The sequence below is a fragment of the Schistocerca piceifrons genome, chromosome 2 (genome assembly GCF_021461385.2).
Source record: "Schistocerca piceifrons isolate TAMUIC-IGC-003096 chromosome 2, iqSchPice1.1, whole genome shotgun sequence".
Taxonomy (NCBI): Eukaryota; Metazoa; Arthropoda; class Insecta; order Orthoptera; family Acrididae; genus Schistocerca; species Schistocerca piceifrons.
The window spans coordinates 564,936,089-564,951,010 of NC_060139.1; the positions used below are offsets into that span (position 1 = coordinate 564,936,089).

General features: G+C 45.1%; 1 protein-coding gene across 2 annotated transcripts in view; it reads right to left on the reverse strand.

The window, feature by feature from the left end:
• LOC124774423 (phospholipid scramblase 1) overlaps nt 1-14,922 on the reverse strand; it is a 161,423-nt gene that overhangs the window by 81,125 nt on the left and 65,376 nt on the right. For both annotated transcript variants that reach the window (XM_047249480.1, XM_047249479.1), the window contains exon 4: nt 14,773-14,880. In XM_047249480.1, coding sequence (XP_047105436.1) covers nt 14,773-14,880 — 108 coding nt within the window. The remainder of the gene's footprint in view (nt 1-14,772; nt 14,881-14,922) is intronic.

The window sequence follows — 14,922 nt, forward strand, 5'->3', positions numbered from 1 at the left end:
ACCTGGTCCTACTCAACTCAACAGGCCACCTTTGTAGGTGTTGAGTTCCACCTCAAAGATGGCTACATCAAGACCTCCGTCCATATCAAACCTACTAACCACCAGTGATCCCTCCACTTCGAATGCTGCCACTCGTTCCATACCAAGAAGTACCTTCCATATGGCCCAGCTACCGGTGGTTGTGGCATCTGCAGGGATGAGCAGTTCCTCTCGAAATATACCGAGAGTCTCACTGAAGCCTTCACTGATCATAATTATCCTCCCAACCTTTCCAGTTTCCCACTAACCCCCAAAGCCCCACCATCCGGTGACAGAGGAGCAATCCCCTTGTAATTCAGTACCACCCAGGACTGGAGCAACAGAATTACATTCTCCGCCAATGTTTTGATTACGTATCTTCTTGCATCGAACCTACACAATATACTTGTCCATCCTTAAACAACCCCTGCTCTCAATCCCTTACCTCATGGTTCATGCCCCTGTAATAGACCTAGATGCAAGACCTGTCCCATACATCTTCCCACAATCACCTGCTCCAGTCCGGTCATTAACGTCACTTATCCCATCAAAGGCAGGGCTACCTGTGAAACCATTCATGTGGTCTACAAGCTAAGCTGCAACCACTATGCTGCGTTCTATGTAGGCATGAAAACCAACAAGCTGTCTGTCCACATGAATGGCCACCGACCCTGTGGTAAAAAAACAAGTGTACCACCCTGTTACTGAACATGGTGCCAAACATGATATCTTTCATTTCAAAGACTGCTTCACAGACTGTGCCATATGGATCCTTCTCACCAACACCAGCTTTTCTGAATTGCGCACGTGAGAACTTTCCCTGCAATACAGCCTACGTTCCTGCTGGCCTCAACCTTCGTTAGTCACTGTCCTCACCCATCCAGCCCATTCCCTGTTCCCATTCCAGCACTACACAGCTGTCATTCCACCACCACACCCAGTCTCTTTATTTCTCTCCTTTTCCGCTACTCCCCCCACTCCGCACCTTTCCCCTGCCCTCCGTCTAACCTGCAGCACTTCACTGTCTGCCACCCCACCATACTATCCCCTCCCTCTCCCTGCCCCAGTCGCCTCTTTACCACACCCAGTCGCCACTCCCATTGTGTTTGGGTGGTGCTGCTGCTCGCAGTGTGGTTTCAGTTGCCTAAGACTGCAGTTTTGTGTGTGTGTGTGTGTGTGTGTGTGTGTGTGTGTGTGTGTGTGTATCTATTGTTGAAGAAGGTGTTAATGACCAAAAGCTTTAACTGTGAGAGTCTTTTTGGTGTGCCTATCTGTGACTCAGCATATGCGCTATATGGTGAGTAGCAACTTTATTTCTCATAATATTGAGACAAAAACCGAATGTGATGAAATATTTTAATTGATTAAACCAGAAGAAAGTGCTGAAAAATTAATAAACCGATCTTACTGCATGGATGAAGGCTAATGGAAAGGCAAGGAAATATCTAATTTTCTCACCAACACCAGATTTTTTCTTTACACTGATATCATGCACGATTTTTGCAAACTTTGCTCAGAGAGTCCTATTACGTTGATTTTACATGGGATGATTTATCTGCTGAAGACAAAACATTCAGTAAGTTTAAAAAATGTGTTTATTTTATGAGTTGTGAATAACAGATTGTGAATATGATTGTGCTGCTAAGGAATGATGTCAAAAATGTAGGTTAACAAACACCAACAATGGCACGATCAAACTGCATCTGAAGCACGCATGTATAAAATGTCTCATTTAAGAAAATGCTTTTCATGTGGCAAAGTAGGTCACATATCAAAACAATGTGACACAGGTTTGGTTTTGGATGTGAGAAAAACAGCAGCTTGCAAATGCTCTAGCACGCACAAAGGAAAAGACTGTATTATTCTGTCAACTTGTGTAACATCAATGGGAAGTTCAAGAAATTGAAGCCACAAAGATACTTCAAAAATTGAGGTTGGTTGGTTTGTGGGATTAAAGGGACCAGACTGCTATGGTCATCGGTCCCTTGTTCCACAACTGAAAAACACCCACACAGAGTAAAAACGAATAAAGGAGACAACAGACGACACAGGACAACACAGACTCAGACACAGAACAGACAAATCGAATTAAAAGCACACAGAGTGTGACAGTGGTTGGCCGACCATACAGACAAAAAAGGAAAAGCCAACCACTGAAAGAAAAAACACACTAAAAACTCAGACTAAAATCGTTGGCCGAAGGCCAGAATCAATACAGAAGGACAAACACTTAGATTGTGTGATAAAAGCCCCCTGCCCGAATAAAATGCAAAACTAAGCCCGCCATAGCATTGTCATCAGTTAAAAGGGCAGGGAGCGTGTCAGGCAGCGCGAACGTCTGCCTGAGCACAGTTAAGAGTGGACAGGCCAACAAAATGTGGACCACTGTCAATGCCGACCCACAGCGACATAGAGGGGGGTCCTCATGGTGCAATAAGTGGCCATGCGTCATCCGCGTGTGCCCAATGCGCAGTCAGCAGAGGACGACAGACTCCTTGTGACAGACTCGCAAGGAGGAGCGCCACACAGTCGTCGTCTCCTTGATAGCACGGAGTTTAATAGGCGCAGTCAGATCGCGCCATTCAGCGTCCTGGGAGGCCAATGTCCAGAGATGGTTTACTGGTGGCCTCTTTCGCCATGCGGCCAACAGTTTCATTGCCGGGTATTTCAACATGGCCTGGGGTCCACATGAAGACCACAGAGTGACCACAATGGGAGAGAATGCAGGGACTCCTGGATAGCCATCACTAGACGAGAATGAGGGAAACACTGGTTGATAGCTCGTAAACTGCTCAGGGAATCGCTATAGATAACGAAGGACTCACCTGAGCAGGATCGGATATACTCTAAGGCATGAAAGATGGCGACCAGCTCAGCAGTGAAAACGCTGCAGCCAGCCGGCAAGGATCGTTGTTCGTAATGGTCCCCTAGAGTGAGAGCATAACCAACACGACCAGCAACCATCGAACCGTCAGTGTAAAAAAACGCCAGAGCCCAGATACATGGCTCGGATGGATAGACTGAGTCCTTTGGGCCCTGTGCCAAGTTGAGGCGAAGGGAAGGGCGGGGCAAACACCATGGGGCCACAAAGGAGGTGGAAGGGGGAAAACTCCAAACCCGGAGAGAAGCTCTCTGATGCGGACCGCGATCGTACAACCTGACCATGGCCGACGATCTGGGAGACGGACGATCGACGGCGGAAACAGGAGACGATAATTAGGATGCCCGGGCAAGCTACAAACATGCATAGCATAAGCGGCCAGTAAACGTTGGTGCCGTAACTGCAGTGGAGGGACACCTGCCTCCACATGTATGCTGTCCACAGGGCTGGTCCGGAAAGCACCAGTGGCAAGGCGTATTCCGCTGTGTAGAATTGGGTCCAGCACCCGCAGCGCAGATGGGGATGCTGAGCCATAAGCAAGGCTCCCATAATCCAGATGGGACTGGATTAACACCTGGTAGAGCCGTAAGAGGGTAGATTGGTCGGCGCCCCAGCTGGTGTGGCTCAAGCATCGCAGAGCATTTAGATGCCGCCAACACATCTGTTTAAGCTGCCGAATATGTGGCAGCCATGTCAACCGGGCATCAAAAACCACACCCAAAAACCTATGTGTCTCCACCACAGCAAGAAGTTCGCCGTCAAGATAAAGCCGTGGCTCCGGGTGAACAGTCCGTCGCCGGCAGAAATGCATAACGCAGGTCTTGGCAGCCGAAAACTCGAACCCATGCGCTACAGCCCAAAACTGCGCCTTGCGGATAGTGCCCTGCAGCTGACGCTCAGCAGCAGCAATGCCAATGGAGCTACAGTAGACGCAGAAGTCATCAGCATACAACGAAGCGGAGACAGACGTTCCCACTGCCGCAGCAAGCCTGTTAGTTGCAATTAAAAACAGGCAGGCACTTAAGACCGATCCCTGTTGTACCCCGTTCTCCTGAACTTGGGAGGAACTATGGGAGGCCGCGACTTGCACGCGGAAGGTACGATGCGACAGAAAATTTCTGATGAAAATTGGCAGTGGACCCCGAAGACCCCAGTCATGAAGTGTAGAGAGGATGTGATGGCGCCACGTTGTATCGTACGCCTTCCGCATGTCAAAAAGACAGCGATGAGGTGCTGACGGCGGGCAAAGGCCATACAGATGGCGGACTCCACGCTCACCGGATTGTCGGTGGCAGAACGGCCTTTACAGAACCCACCCTAAGATGGAGCCGAGACTCGAGTACCCAACTCAATCGCCGGCTCACCATCCATTCGAGCAACTTGCAAAGAACGTTGGTGAGGCTAATGGGGTGGTAGCTGTCCACCTCCAAAGAGTTCCTGCCAGGTTTCAAAACGGGGATGACAATGCTTTCCCGCCATTGTGACGGAAACTCACCCTCGACCCATAGACGGTTGTAAAGGTCGAGGAGGCGTCGCTGGCAGTCCACTGAAAGGTGTTTCAGCATCTGACAGTGGATGCTATCTGGCCCAGGTGCGGTATCAGGGCAAGCGGCTAGGGCACTGTGAAATTCCCACTCACTGAATGGAACATTGTAGATTTCAGGATGGTGAGTGTGAAAAGAAATCTCCAACGTTCCATCCGCTCTTTAATGGAGCGGAAGGCCAGGGGTAATTCGCAGAAGTGGAACTCAGACCAAAATGCTCTGCCAAGCGGTTGGCAATTACGTTGGAGTCAGTACAGGGACACTGATAGGGGTCCGACAGCCATAGAGGCGTTGAATCTTGGCCCAGACCTGCGATGGAGAGACATGGAGGCCAATGGTGGACACATACCACTCCCAGCACTCCTGCTTGTGTTGACGAATGATGCGGCAGGCCCACGCACTGAGCCGTTTAAAGGCGACAAGGTTTTCTAAAGATGGATGCTGCTTGTGATGCTGAAGCGCCCGCCGGCGATCTTTAATCGCCTCGGCGATCGCAGGCGACCACCAAGGCACAGTCCTCCGCCTAGGGGAGCCAGAAGAACGGGGAATGGCAGATTCTGCGGCAGTAACAATGCCGGTGACTGAGTGAACCACCGCATCAATGGCGCCAATGGAGAGAGGCTCAATAGCGGCAATGGAGGAGAACAAGTCCCAGTCAGCCTTATTCACAGCCCACCTGCTAGGGTGACCAGAAGAGTGACGCTGTGACAGTGACAGAAAGATCAGAAAGTGGTCACAACCACACAGGTCATCATGCACACTCCATTGGACAGAAGGTAAGAGGCTAGGGCTGCAGATCGAAAAGTCGATGGCAGAGTACGTGCCATGCGCCACACTGAAATGTGTGAAGGCACCATCATTTAAAATGGAGAGATCGGGCTGTGCCTATACATGCTCAATGGTGGCGCCTCGACCTGTTGCCACTGACTCACCCCAAAGAGGGTTATGGGCGTTGAAGTCGCCCAGTAACAAGAAAGGTGGCGGCAATTGGGCTATCGGCACAGCCAGGACATGCTGCGTGACATCATCATCCAGTGGAAGGTAAAGACTGCAGACAGTAACAGCCTGTGGCATCCACACCCGAACAGCGGCAGCCTCTAAAGGTGTTTGTAGAGGGACAGACTCGCTGTGGAGAGAGTGAAGGACATAGATGCAGACGCCACCAGACACCCTTTCATAAGCTGCCCGATTCTTATAATAACCCCAATAGCCATGGAGGGCGGGGGTTCGCATTGCTGGAAACCAAGTTTCCTGAAGTGCAATGCAGAAGAAAGGGTGAAGGCTGATAAGTTGTTGGAGCTCAGCTAGATGGTGGAAGAAACCGCTGCAGTTCCACTGGAGTATAGTATCGTCCATGGCTGAGAAAGGCGTGAAGGGACTGGGAAGGCAGATTACACCGCTGGGTCACTTGCTGCCTCTGACTGAGCACCTGTGCTAGTGCTATCCATGGCGTCTGAGGGACCAGCGAGATCGAGGTCCTCAGGGGACGCCAGAATCTCCACCTCGTCTTCAGACGCAGAGGTTGTAGGAAGTGGTGGGACGGGTGCCACCGCAATGTCGGGATCCTTGGGGACTTTCTTCTTTTTCTGCTTCTCTCGCTGTGCCTTCGGTGGTTCAGGCTGGGAGGGCTTCACTGGGTCAGTCTCAGGGACGGACGACAACCGTGAGGCCCTACGACCAGCGACTGGTGGTTGTTTCAGCTGCTTCTTGCGGGTGTCCGCATTTCCGCTGGTCGGAACTTGCGAAGGGAGGTCCCCAAGGGACCCCTTCCTGGCGAGAGTAGCCGAAGAAGTCTTACACTTCTCCGGCTGGGAAGGGGGAACTGATGTCTCCGATGGTTGGGAGAGGGGGGGGGAGGGGAGGGGGGAAGGTTGAAGGGGGCTGGTGGATGCCGACCGATCACAGAGCTAACCGTGCGGGATGACACGGGAGATGGGAGAACCATCGTTGCAGCAGCGGTGTAGGTCGGCGTCATTGGCACAGGATGGAGCCTCTCATATTTCTGCCCATCCTCTGAGTATGTCAGGCGGTCCAGGGTCTTATATTCCATTATCTTCCATTCTTTCTGGAATATCCTGCAGTCTGGCGAGCAGGGGGAATGGTGTTCTCCGCATTTAACACAGATGGGAGGTGGAGCACATGGAGTATTGGGATGCGAAAGACGTTCACAATCTCGACATGTGATGCTGGAAGTACATCGGGAAGACATATGCCCAAAATTAGCATTTAAAACGCCGTATTGGAGGAGGGATATATGGTTTCACATCACAGCGGTAAACCATCACCTTGACCTTTTCGGGTAAGACATCACCCTCGAAGGCCAAGATGAAGGCACCGGTGGCTACTTGATTATCCCTCGGACCCCGATGGACACGCCGGACGAAGTGAACACCTCGTCGTTCTAGGTTGGTGTGTAGTTCATCGTCCGACTGCAGAAGAAGATCCCTGTGGAATATAATACCCTGGACCATGTTTAAACTCTTATGAGGCGTGATGCTAACTGAAACATCCCCCAACTTATCGCAAGCGAGCAACCTCCGTGACAGGGCAGAGGATGCTGTCTTGATTAGAACTGACCCGGAGCGCGTTTTAGACAAGCCCTCCACCTCACCGAACTTGTCCTCTAAATGCTCCACAAAAAACTGGGGCTTGGTTGGCATAAATGATTTACCATCAACTCGCGTACAGACTAGGTACCGGGTTGAATAATCTGCACTGCCTTCTTTGGCCATATGTTCCTCCCATGGAGTGGCCAGGGAGGGAAAAGATCTCGGATCAAATTTCTTCTCGTTGAGGTTAGACCTCGATCGCTTAGAGACTGCTGGTGGAGGCGAGAGATGATGTACCACGCTTCATTGTGGGTCATCCGCCCTGATGCCACCCACTCCGACCAGGGGCTCTCCCCACGGCCGGGAGTCCCAATGCCCCAGAGGGATAGTCATCTACTCCTCGGCATATGTGGGGAAGTAGCAGCTCAGGCATCAGCAGTGCGATCCCTGTGTAGTCACGGGGCTACCACCAAGAGGGTACATGACGACCCCACCACAACGGACTGGCTACCGTGCTGGATGTCGGGTGTCGAATATCCATGTACATCATGAGGGCAAAGATGGAAGAGCACAATGGAGGGAATGTATGCTACCCGGAACACACTGCAGCTGATGTGGCCGGAAGCTTGGTGTAAGTCCAACTCCATGACAATATCGGGTGTGCCAGATCTTAGGGCAAGATGAATATATAATACACCACATAAGGCATCCTTCCCCAAATGGTATGCGTCCTTCCCCAAATGGTATGCACTAACAGAAAATTTTGAAAGGTAGTGGTCAAACCCCTTAGGGGACCATCACATTAAGGCCGAAACGTTTGAGACTCCTTTTAGTCGCCTCTTACGACAGGCAGGAATACCGCGGGCCTATTCTTACCCCTGAACCCGCAGGGAGGCAAAAATTGAGAAGATAGTTTTAATGGTGTGACAAAACAATTTTACTGTAGATACAAACAAAACGGACTTTCACAAATGGAACACTGACAGTGGTGCAATACATTATAAAACAAATCAACATGATTGGTACACCATGCATAAGCCATTTGAAACTCAAAGACAGCTGTATATTGGTGAAATTGGAACATTTGGTGCAAGTCAAATTTATGTGCAGGTATTCAATCAACAGAAATTGATTATTTTTGTGTTAAGAGCACTGCACAAAAAGGAATAGATCAAATAATTAAAATGTTGGCAATCATGGGTCTTTGGCACAAATAGTATAGCAAATGCTGTTGCTGCATCCAGTGTCGAAAATGAGCTTTATCATTTGGCTGTGATGGTTGTTTCTCACAAATAGTCTTGTGTTGTTTGTTTTAGAAAGTGATGATACCTTATACGGATGGTAAGAAAAACTGGGTTGTCAAAATAAGTACTACATGCACTAGTTTTTGAAGGATTGTGGTAAAAAGACAATGACTGACAGCAGATTTTGTAAGACGTGTATCTACAGCAAGAAACATCTGCTGGCATTTGGTGAAAGAATGGTGAAACCTACTAAACCTGGATAATTAGTTTGTGGACCATCATAAAAAAATAATTTACAGAGTTTCCAATACTTTGCTGTTTTCAAGGATGATTTTTCCAGTTTCATGGTAACATACCTCTCACAACATGAAGATGAAGGTAAAGAAAAATTATCAAGGTCAATTAAAACAATACAGACTCTAGTTCAAGTTACAGCTGTGAAGGAATTATGTAAAGTTGGTGGCAATGAGTTCCATAATTAAGATGTACATAGGTTTGCTCTCTCAACTGGATGCAAACATTCAATTACTGCACTTTATGGAAGACAACACTGGAGGAAGACATAATTTCACTGAAAAAAAGCAAAACATAGGAACTAGTTTACAAACTACGATTGAAGACTGATGTGTTTCTGTCAGAAAACTGTATGCAAATAATGCAGTGGTTCAATATAAGGCTTGACTGGTTCCAAAATGATATGTTCAATGATTTGGAACAGATTTTGTTGACACATTTAACCTCACAGCAATATTTAAGATGATGAGAACCCTGTTGAGTGCTGGAATTCGACATGAATGGTGTATAATGCAATTTTACATAAGAATGTCATTTCTCAATGGTATTTTTGGGAAATTTACATACTATCAACCAGATAGCTATGATGACGGTACAGGTGTTGCACAAAATTGCTGAAGAATCTGCACAGTTTTAAGCATGCCTCAAAATACTAATAAGAATCTCTTCTTAAATCTCTCAGTGAATGTAATTTATGGCAGAGCCATGCAGAATCATTTATGTTCTACTTTGAAAACCTGGTAATGCTATTTTACATTACTGATGGGTTGGTTATGGGTTCCAGGGATGCAACAACTAAATTTATTGAACATTGTGATAAATGTTTTCGGATCACAGTAGAAAATGTTCATTACTTCCTTGGCTTGCAAATCAGGGAATTTGACAATTGTACCCAAATAAATCAGTCTGCATATGTGAAGAGAATTTTAAACAAATATGGCGCGATGGATGTAAGACCATTATCTTTACCAAACGAACCACGTTGGTTACTAGGAGAGTCACTTTTTTTTTTTTAACAATAGTGAACCCTGTCAAGAAATATTTGTAAGTTTGTTGTATTCAACACAGTGCACAAAACCAAATTTATCATTTGCTGTTAATGTTGTATCCACAATTTAAGACGCAACAACATAGGTGTAGTTCGCACTGCTCAAAAAATACTCAGATATCTTACTTAAAGAATTACACATGGCACTAAGTTTGAGAAGAATGATGAGTGTAGTATTGAAGCTTATAGTGATGTTGACCATGGTGGGGATAAATGCACAAGACAATCAAATAGTAGAATTGTACTCAAGTTTGATGGCGATCCCCTTGCGTGAAAAGTTAAATTACAGCTTTGTGTTGCTCTTTCTTCAAAGACAGAGAATATGTGGCTGAAAGTAAACTTCCAAATCTCTTGTGTGGTTAGAGCAACTTCTGAAAGAAACTGCAGCTGTGATGAATCATGAGTTCCTATTTCACAAATAGATAACAAAATCATTATCAAGTTTATCAATGGGCCAGAATTTTATGAATGTTCAAAACACACAGAGACAAGGTACCATTACATTCATTAACTATTTTAATGAAAGGAAGATTTAGAGTGACCACACATCAACCAGCTGACATTCCAACCAAAGAATTACCATTTTCAGTGCTACAGATGATAAAATAAGTTGTTGGTGTTGTGTCTTCTTCATCGTATTTATGAAATATTGTGGGGGAGTGTAATTCTGAGGTTTTACATAAATGTTTTATTTTAAAAATGGCCTATAGTATTTTATCAACAATGTTCACTTGAGATATCTCAGGGCTGCATTAATGAGGATACTCACTCACTTTCTTCCTTGATTCAAGTGTGAAGGGGCAGGAAATGGAACACTAAATAACTCATAAAGAAATCCCTAATCAGGTGATGTGATTAACGTTTACTTGTACAGATTCCTCACATAATTATAATTTCAAGCAATGAGTTCAGAATACACAGAAACATGCAATGTATCTTGTCTCTCATGTTCGAACACTGAAAAAAAGAGATGAAAACCCAATAGCATCTGACCAATAATAAATTGCCTGTTTCATTGTCCATATAACAATCAGTTTCCGAAAATGTTTCTTGCTACAAAAAGACAGTTTGGGGAGGCTTGCGTGCCTCAGCAATACAGATAGCCGTACCGCAGGTGCAACCACAACGGAGGGGTATCTGTTGAGAGGCCAGACAAATGTGTGGTTCCTGAAGAGGGGCAGGAGCCTTTTCAGTACTTTCAGAGGCAACAGTCTGGATGATTGACTGATCTGGCCTTGTAACACTAACCAAAACGGCCTTGCTGTGCTGGTACTGCGAACGGCTAAAAGCAAGGGGAAACTACAGCCGTAATTTTTCCCGAGGGCATGAAGCTTTACTGTATGGTTAAATGATGATGGCGTCCTCTTGGGTAAAATATTCTGGAGGTAAAATAGTCTCCCATTCGGATCTCCGGGCGGGGACTACTCAGGAGGACGTCGTTATCACGAGAAAGAAAACTGGTGTTCTACGGAACAGAGCGTGGAATGTCAGATCCCTTAATCGAGTGGGTAGGTTAGAAAATTTAAAAAGGGAAATGGATAGGTTAAAGTTAGATATAGTAAGAATTAGTGAAGTTCGGTGGTAGGAGGAACAAGACTTTTGGTCAGACGAATTTAGGGTTATAAATACAAAATCAAATAGGGGTAATGCAGGAGTCGGTAACAATGAATAAAAAAAATTGGAGTGCGGGTAAGCTACTACAAACAGCATAGTGAACGCATTATTGTGGCCAAGATAGACACGAAGCCCATGCCTACTACAGTAGTACAAGTTTATATGCCAACTAGCTCTGCAGATGACGAAGAAATTGAAGATATGTATGATGAAATAAAAGAAATTATTCAGATAGTGAAGGGAGACGAAAATTTAATAGTCATGGGTGACTGGAATTCGGTAGCAGGAAAAGGGAGAGACGGAAACGTAGTAGGTGAACGTGGATTGGGGCTAAGAAATGAAAGAGGAAGCCGCCTGATAGAATTTTGCACAGAGCACAACTTAATCATAGCTAACACTTGGTTCAAGAATCATAAAATAAGGTTGTATACATGGAAGAAGCCTGGAGATACTGACAGGTTTCAGATAGATTATACAGGGTGTCCCAGCTATCTTGTCCACCCAAAATATCTCTGGAACAATAACAGCTATTGGAAAACGACTTTCACCGGTATCAATGTAGGGCTGGGGCCCATGAATGTACATATTTGGAAACATTCTAAAACGAAAGCATGTGTGTTTTTAACACAAACTTATGTTTTTTTAAATGGACCTCCTATATTTTTTCTTCAGCAATCCATAGCATGACAAAGCACATACACAATGGCGTTGATTGCATCGCAATATTCCCATTACATCCCAAGATATTGAGACGCGAAGTTGACACTTGAAACACCCGACATGTGCTGCTAGCGCACGTCCTGAGGCTCAAGCGTGAACCCCATGCTGCCTGTAATTGCGATGGTCCGAAACAAATAATACGGTCTGCTGCCATCCTCTTGATAAGTATGGAGGTGTGATTACACATGTCAATCACTTCGCGATTACGGGCAGCATGGGGTTCATGCCTGAGCCTCAGGACGTGCGCTAGCAGTGCATGTCGGGTGTTTCAAGCGTCAACTTCGCGTCTCAATATCTCGGGATGTAATGGGAATATTGCAATGCAATAAACGTCATTGTGTATGTGCTTTGTCATGTTATGGATTGCTGAAGAAAAAATATAGGAGGTCCATTTAAAAAAAAACATAAGTTTGTGTTAAAAAACACATATTCTTTCGTTTTAGAATGTTTCCAAATATGTACATTCATGGGCCCCAGCCCTACATTGATACCGGTGAAAGTCTTTTCCAATAGCTGTTATTGTTCCAGAGATGTTTTGGGTGGACAAGATAGCTGGGACACCCTGTATAATGGTAAGACAGAGATTTAGGAACCAGGTTTTAAACTGTAACACATTTCCAGGGGCAGATGTGGACTCTGACCACAATCTATTGGTTATGAACTGTAGATTAAAACTGAAGAAACTGCAAAAAGGTGGGAATTTAAGGAGATGGGACCTGGATAAACTGAAAGAACCAGAGGTTGTACAGAGTTTCAGGGAAAGCGTAAGGGAACAAATGACAGGAATGGGGGAAAGAAATACAGTAGAAGAAGAATGGGTAGCTTTGAGGGATGAAGTAGTGAAGGCAGCAGAGGATCAAGTAGGTAAAAAGATGACGGCTAGTAGAAATCCTTGGAACAGAAGAAATATTGAATTTAATTGATGAAAGGAGAAAATATAAAAATGCAGTAAATGAAGCAGGCAAAAAACAATACAAACGTCTCAAAAATGAGATCGATAGGAAGTGCAAAATGGCTAAGCAGGGATGGCTAGAGGACAAATGTAAGGATGTAGAGGTTTATCTCACTAGGGGTAAGATAGATACTGCCTACAGGAAAATTAAAGAGACCTTTGGAGAAAAGAGAACCACTTGTATGAATATCAAGAGCTCAGATGGAAACCCAGTTCTAAGCAAAGAAGGGAAAGCAGAAAGGCGGAAGGAGTATATAGAGGGTCTATACAAGGGCGATGTACTTGAGGACAATATTAGGGAAATGGAAGAGGATGTAGGTGAAGATGAAATGGGAGATATGATACTGCGTGAAGAGTTCGACAGAGCACTGAAAGACCTAAGTCAAAACAAGGCCCCAGGTGTAGACAACATTGCATTAGAACTACTGACAGTCTTGGGAGAGCCAGTCCTGACAAAACTCTACCATCTGGTGAGCAAGATGTATGAGACAGGCAAAATACCCTCAGACTTCAAGAAGAATATAATAATTCCAATCCCAAAGAAAACAGGTGTTGACAGATGTGAAAATTACTGAACAATCAGTTTAATAAGTCATGGCTGCAAAATACTAACGCAAATTCTTTAAAGACGAATGGAAAAACTAGTAGAAGCGTACCTTGAGGAAGATCAGTTTGGATTCCGTAGAAATATTGGAAAACGTCAGGCAATACTGACCCTACGGCTTATCTTAGAAGCTAGATTAAGGAAAGGCAAACCTACGTTTCTAGCATTTGTAGACTTAGAGAAAGCTTTAGACAATGTTGACTGGAATACTCTCTTTCAAATTCTGAAGGTGGCAGGAGTAAAACATAGGGAGCGAAAGGCTGTTTACAATTTGTATAGAAACCAAATGGCAGTTATAAGAGTTGAGGGACATGAAAGGGAAGCAGTGGTTGGGAAGGGAGTGAGACAGGGTTGTAGCCTCTCCCCAATCTTATTCAATCTGTATATTGAGCAAGCAGTGAAGGAAACAAAAGAAAAATTCGGAGTAGGTATTAAAATCCATGGAAAAGAAATAAAAACTTTGAGGTTCACCAATGACATTGTAATTCTGTCAGAGACAGCAAAGGACTTGGAAGAGCAGTTGAACGGAATGGACAGTGTTTTTAAAGGAGGGTATAAGATGAACATCAACAAAAGCAAAACGAGGATAATTGAATGTAGTCGAATTAAGTCGGGTGATGCTGGGGAATTAGATTAGGAAATGAGACACTTAAAGTAGTAAAGGAGTTTTGCTATTTAGAGAGCAAAATAACTGATGATGGTCGAAGTAGAGAGGATATCATATGTAGACTGGCAATGGCAAGGAAAGCGTTTCTGAAGAAGAGAAATTTGTTAACATCGAGTATAGATTTAAGTGTCAGGAAGTCGTTTCTGAAAGTATTTGTATGGAGCGTAGCCACATATGGAAGTATTGAATAGGATTGGGGAGAAGAGAAGTTTGTGGCACAACTTGACTAGAAGAAGGGATCGGTTGGTAGGACATGTTCTGAGGCATCAAGGGATCACCAATTTAGTGTTGGAGGGCAGCGTGGAGGGTACAAATCGTAGAGGGAGACCAAGAGATGAATACACTAAACAGATTCAGAAGGATGTAGATTGCAGTAGGTACTGGGAGATGAAGAAGCTTGGACAGGATAGAGTAGCATGGAGAGCTGCATCAAACCAGTCTCTGCACCAAAGACTACAACAACAACAAGATCAACTAACTGTCATTTCAGTGCGTAACAGCTTTCCACTGGTCACAAAGTTCACCACATATTATTAACCTATGGCAAAATGATAAAAAAAAAAAGAAATGGTATGAATATCTCAGAACTGCTAGCACAAATTCAACAGCTCATTCATCTGTAAATATTGCAGCTTACCTTCCAGTAGTTCAACTTTTTGATGCACAAGCAACTGGTCAATTAGTGTAAGGTACTCGAGGCCTGGCGGTACATTGGGATTGCCTTGTGGCATATTCATCCAGTCGCCTGAAAGGAATAGAACAGACAATGTTAAGTTTTTATACATAA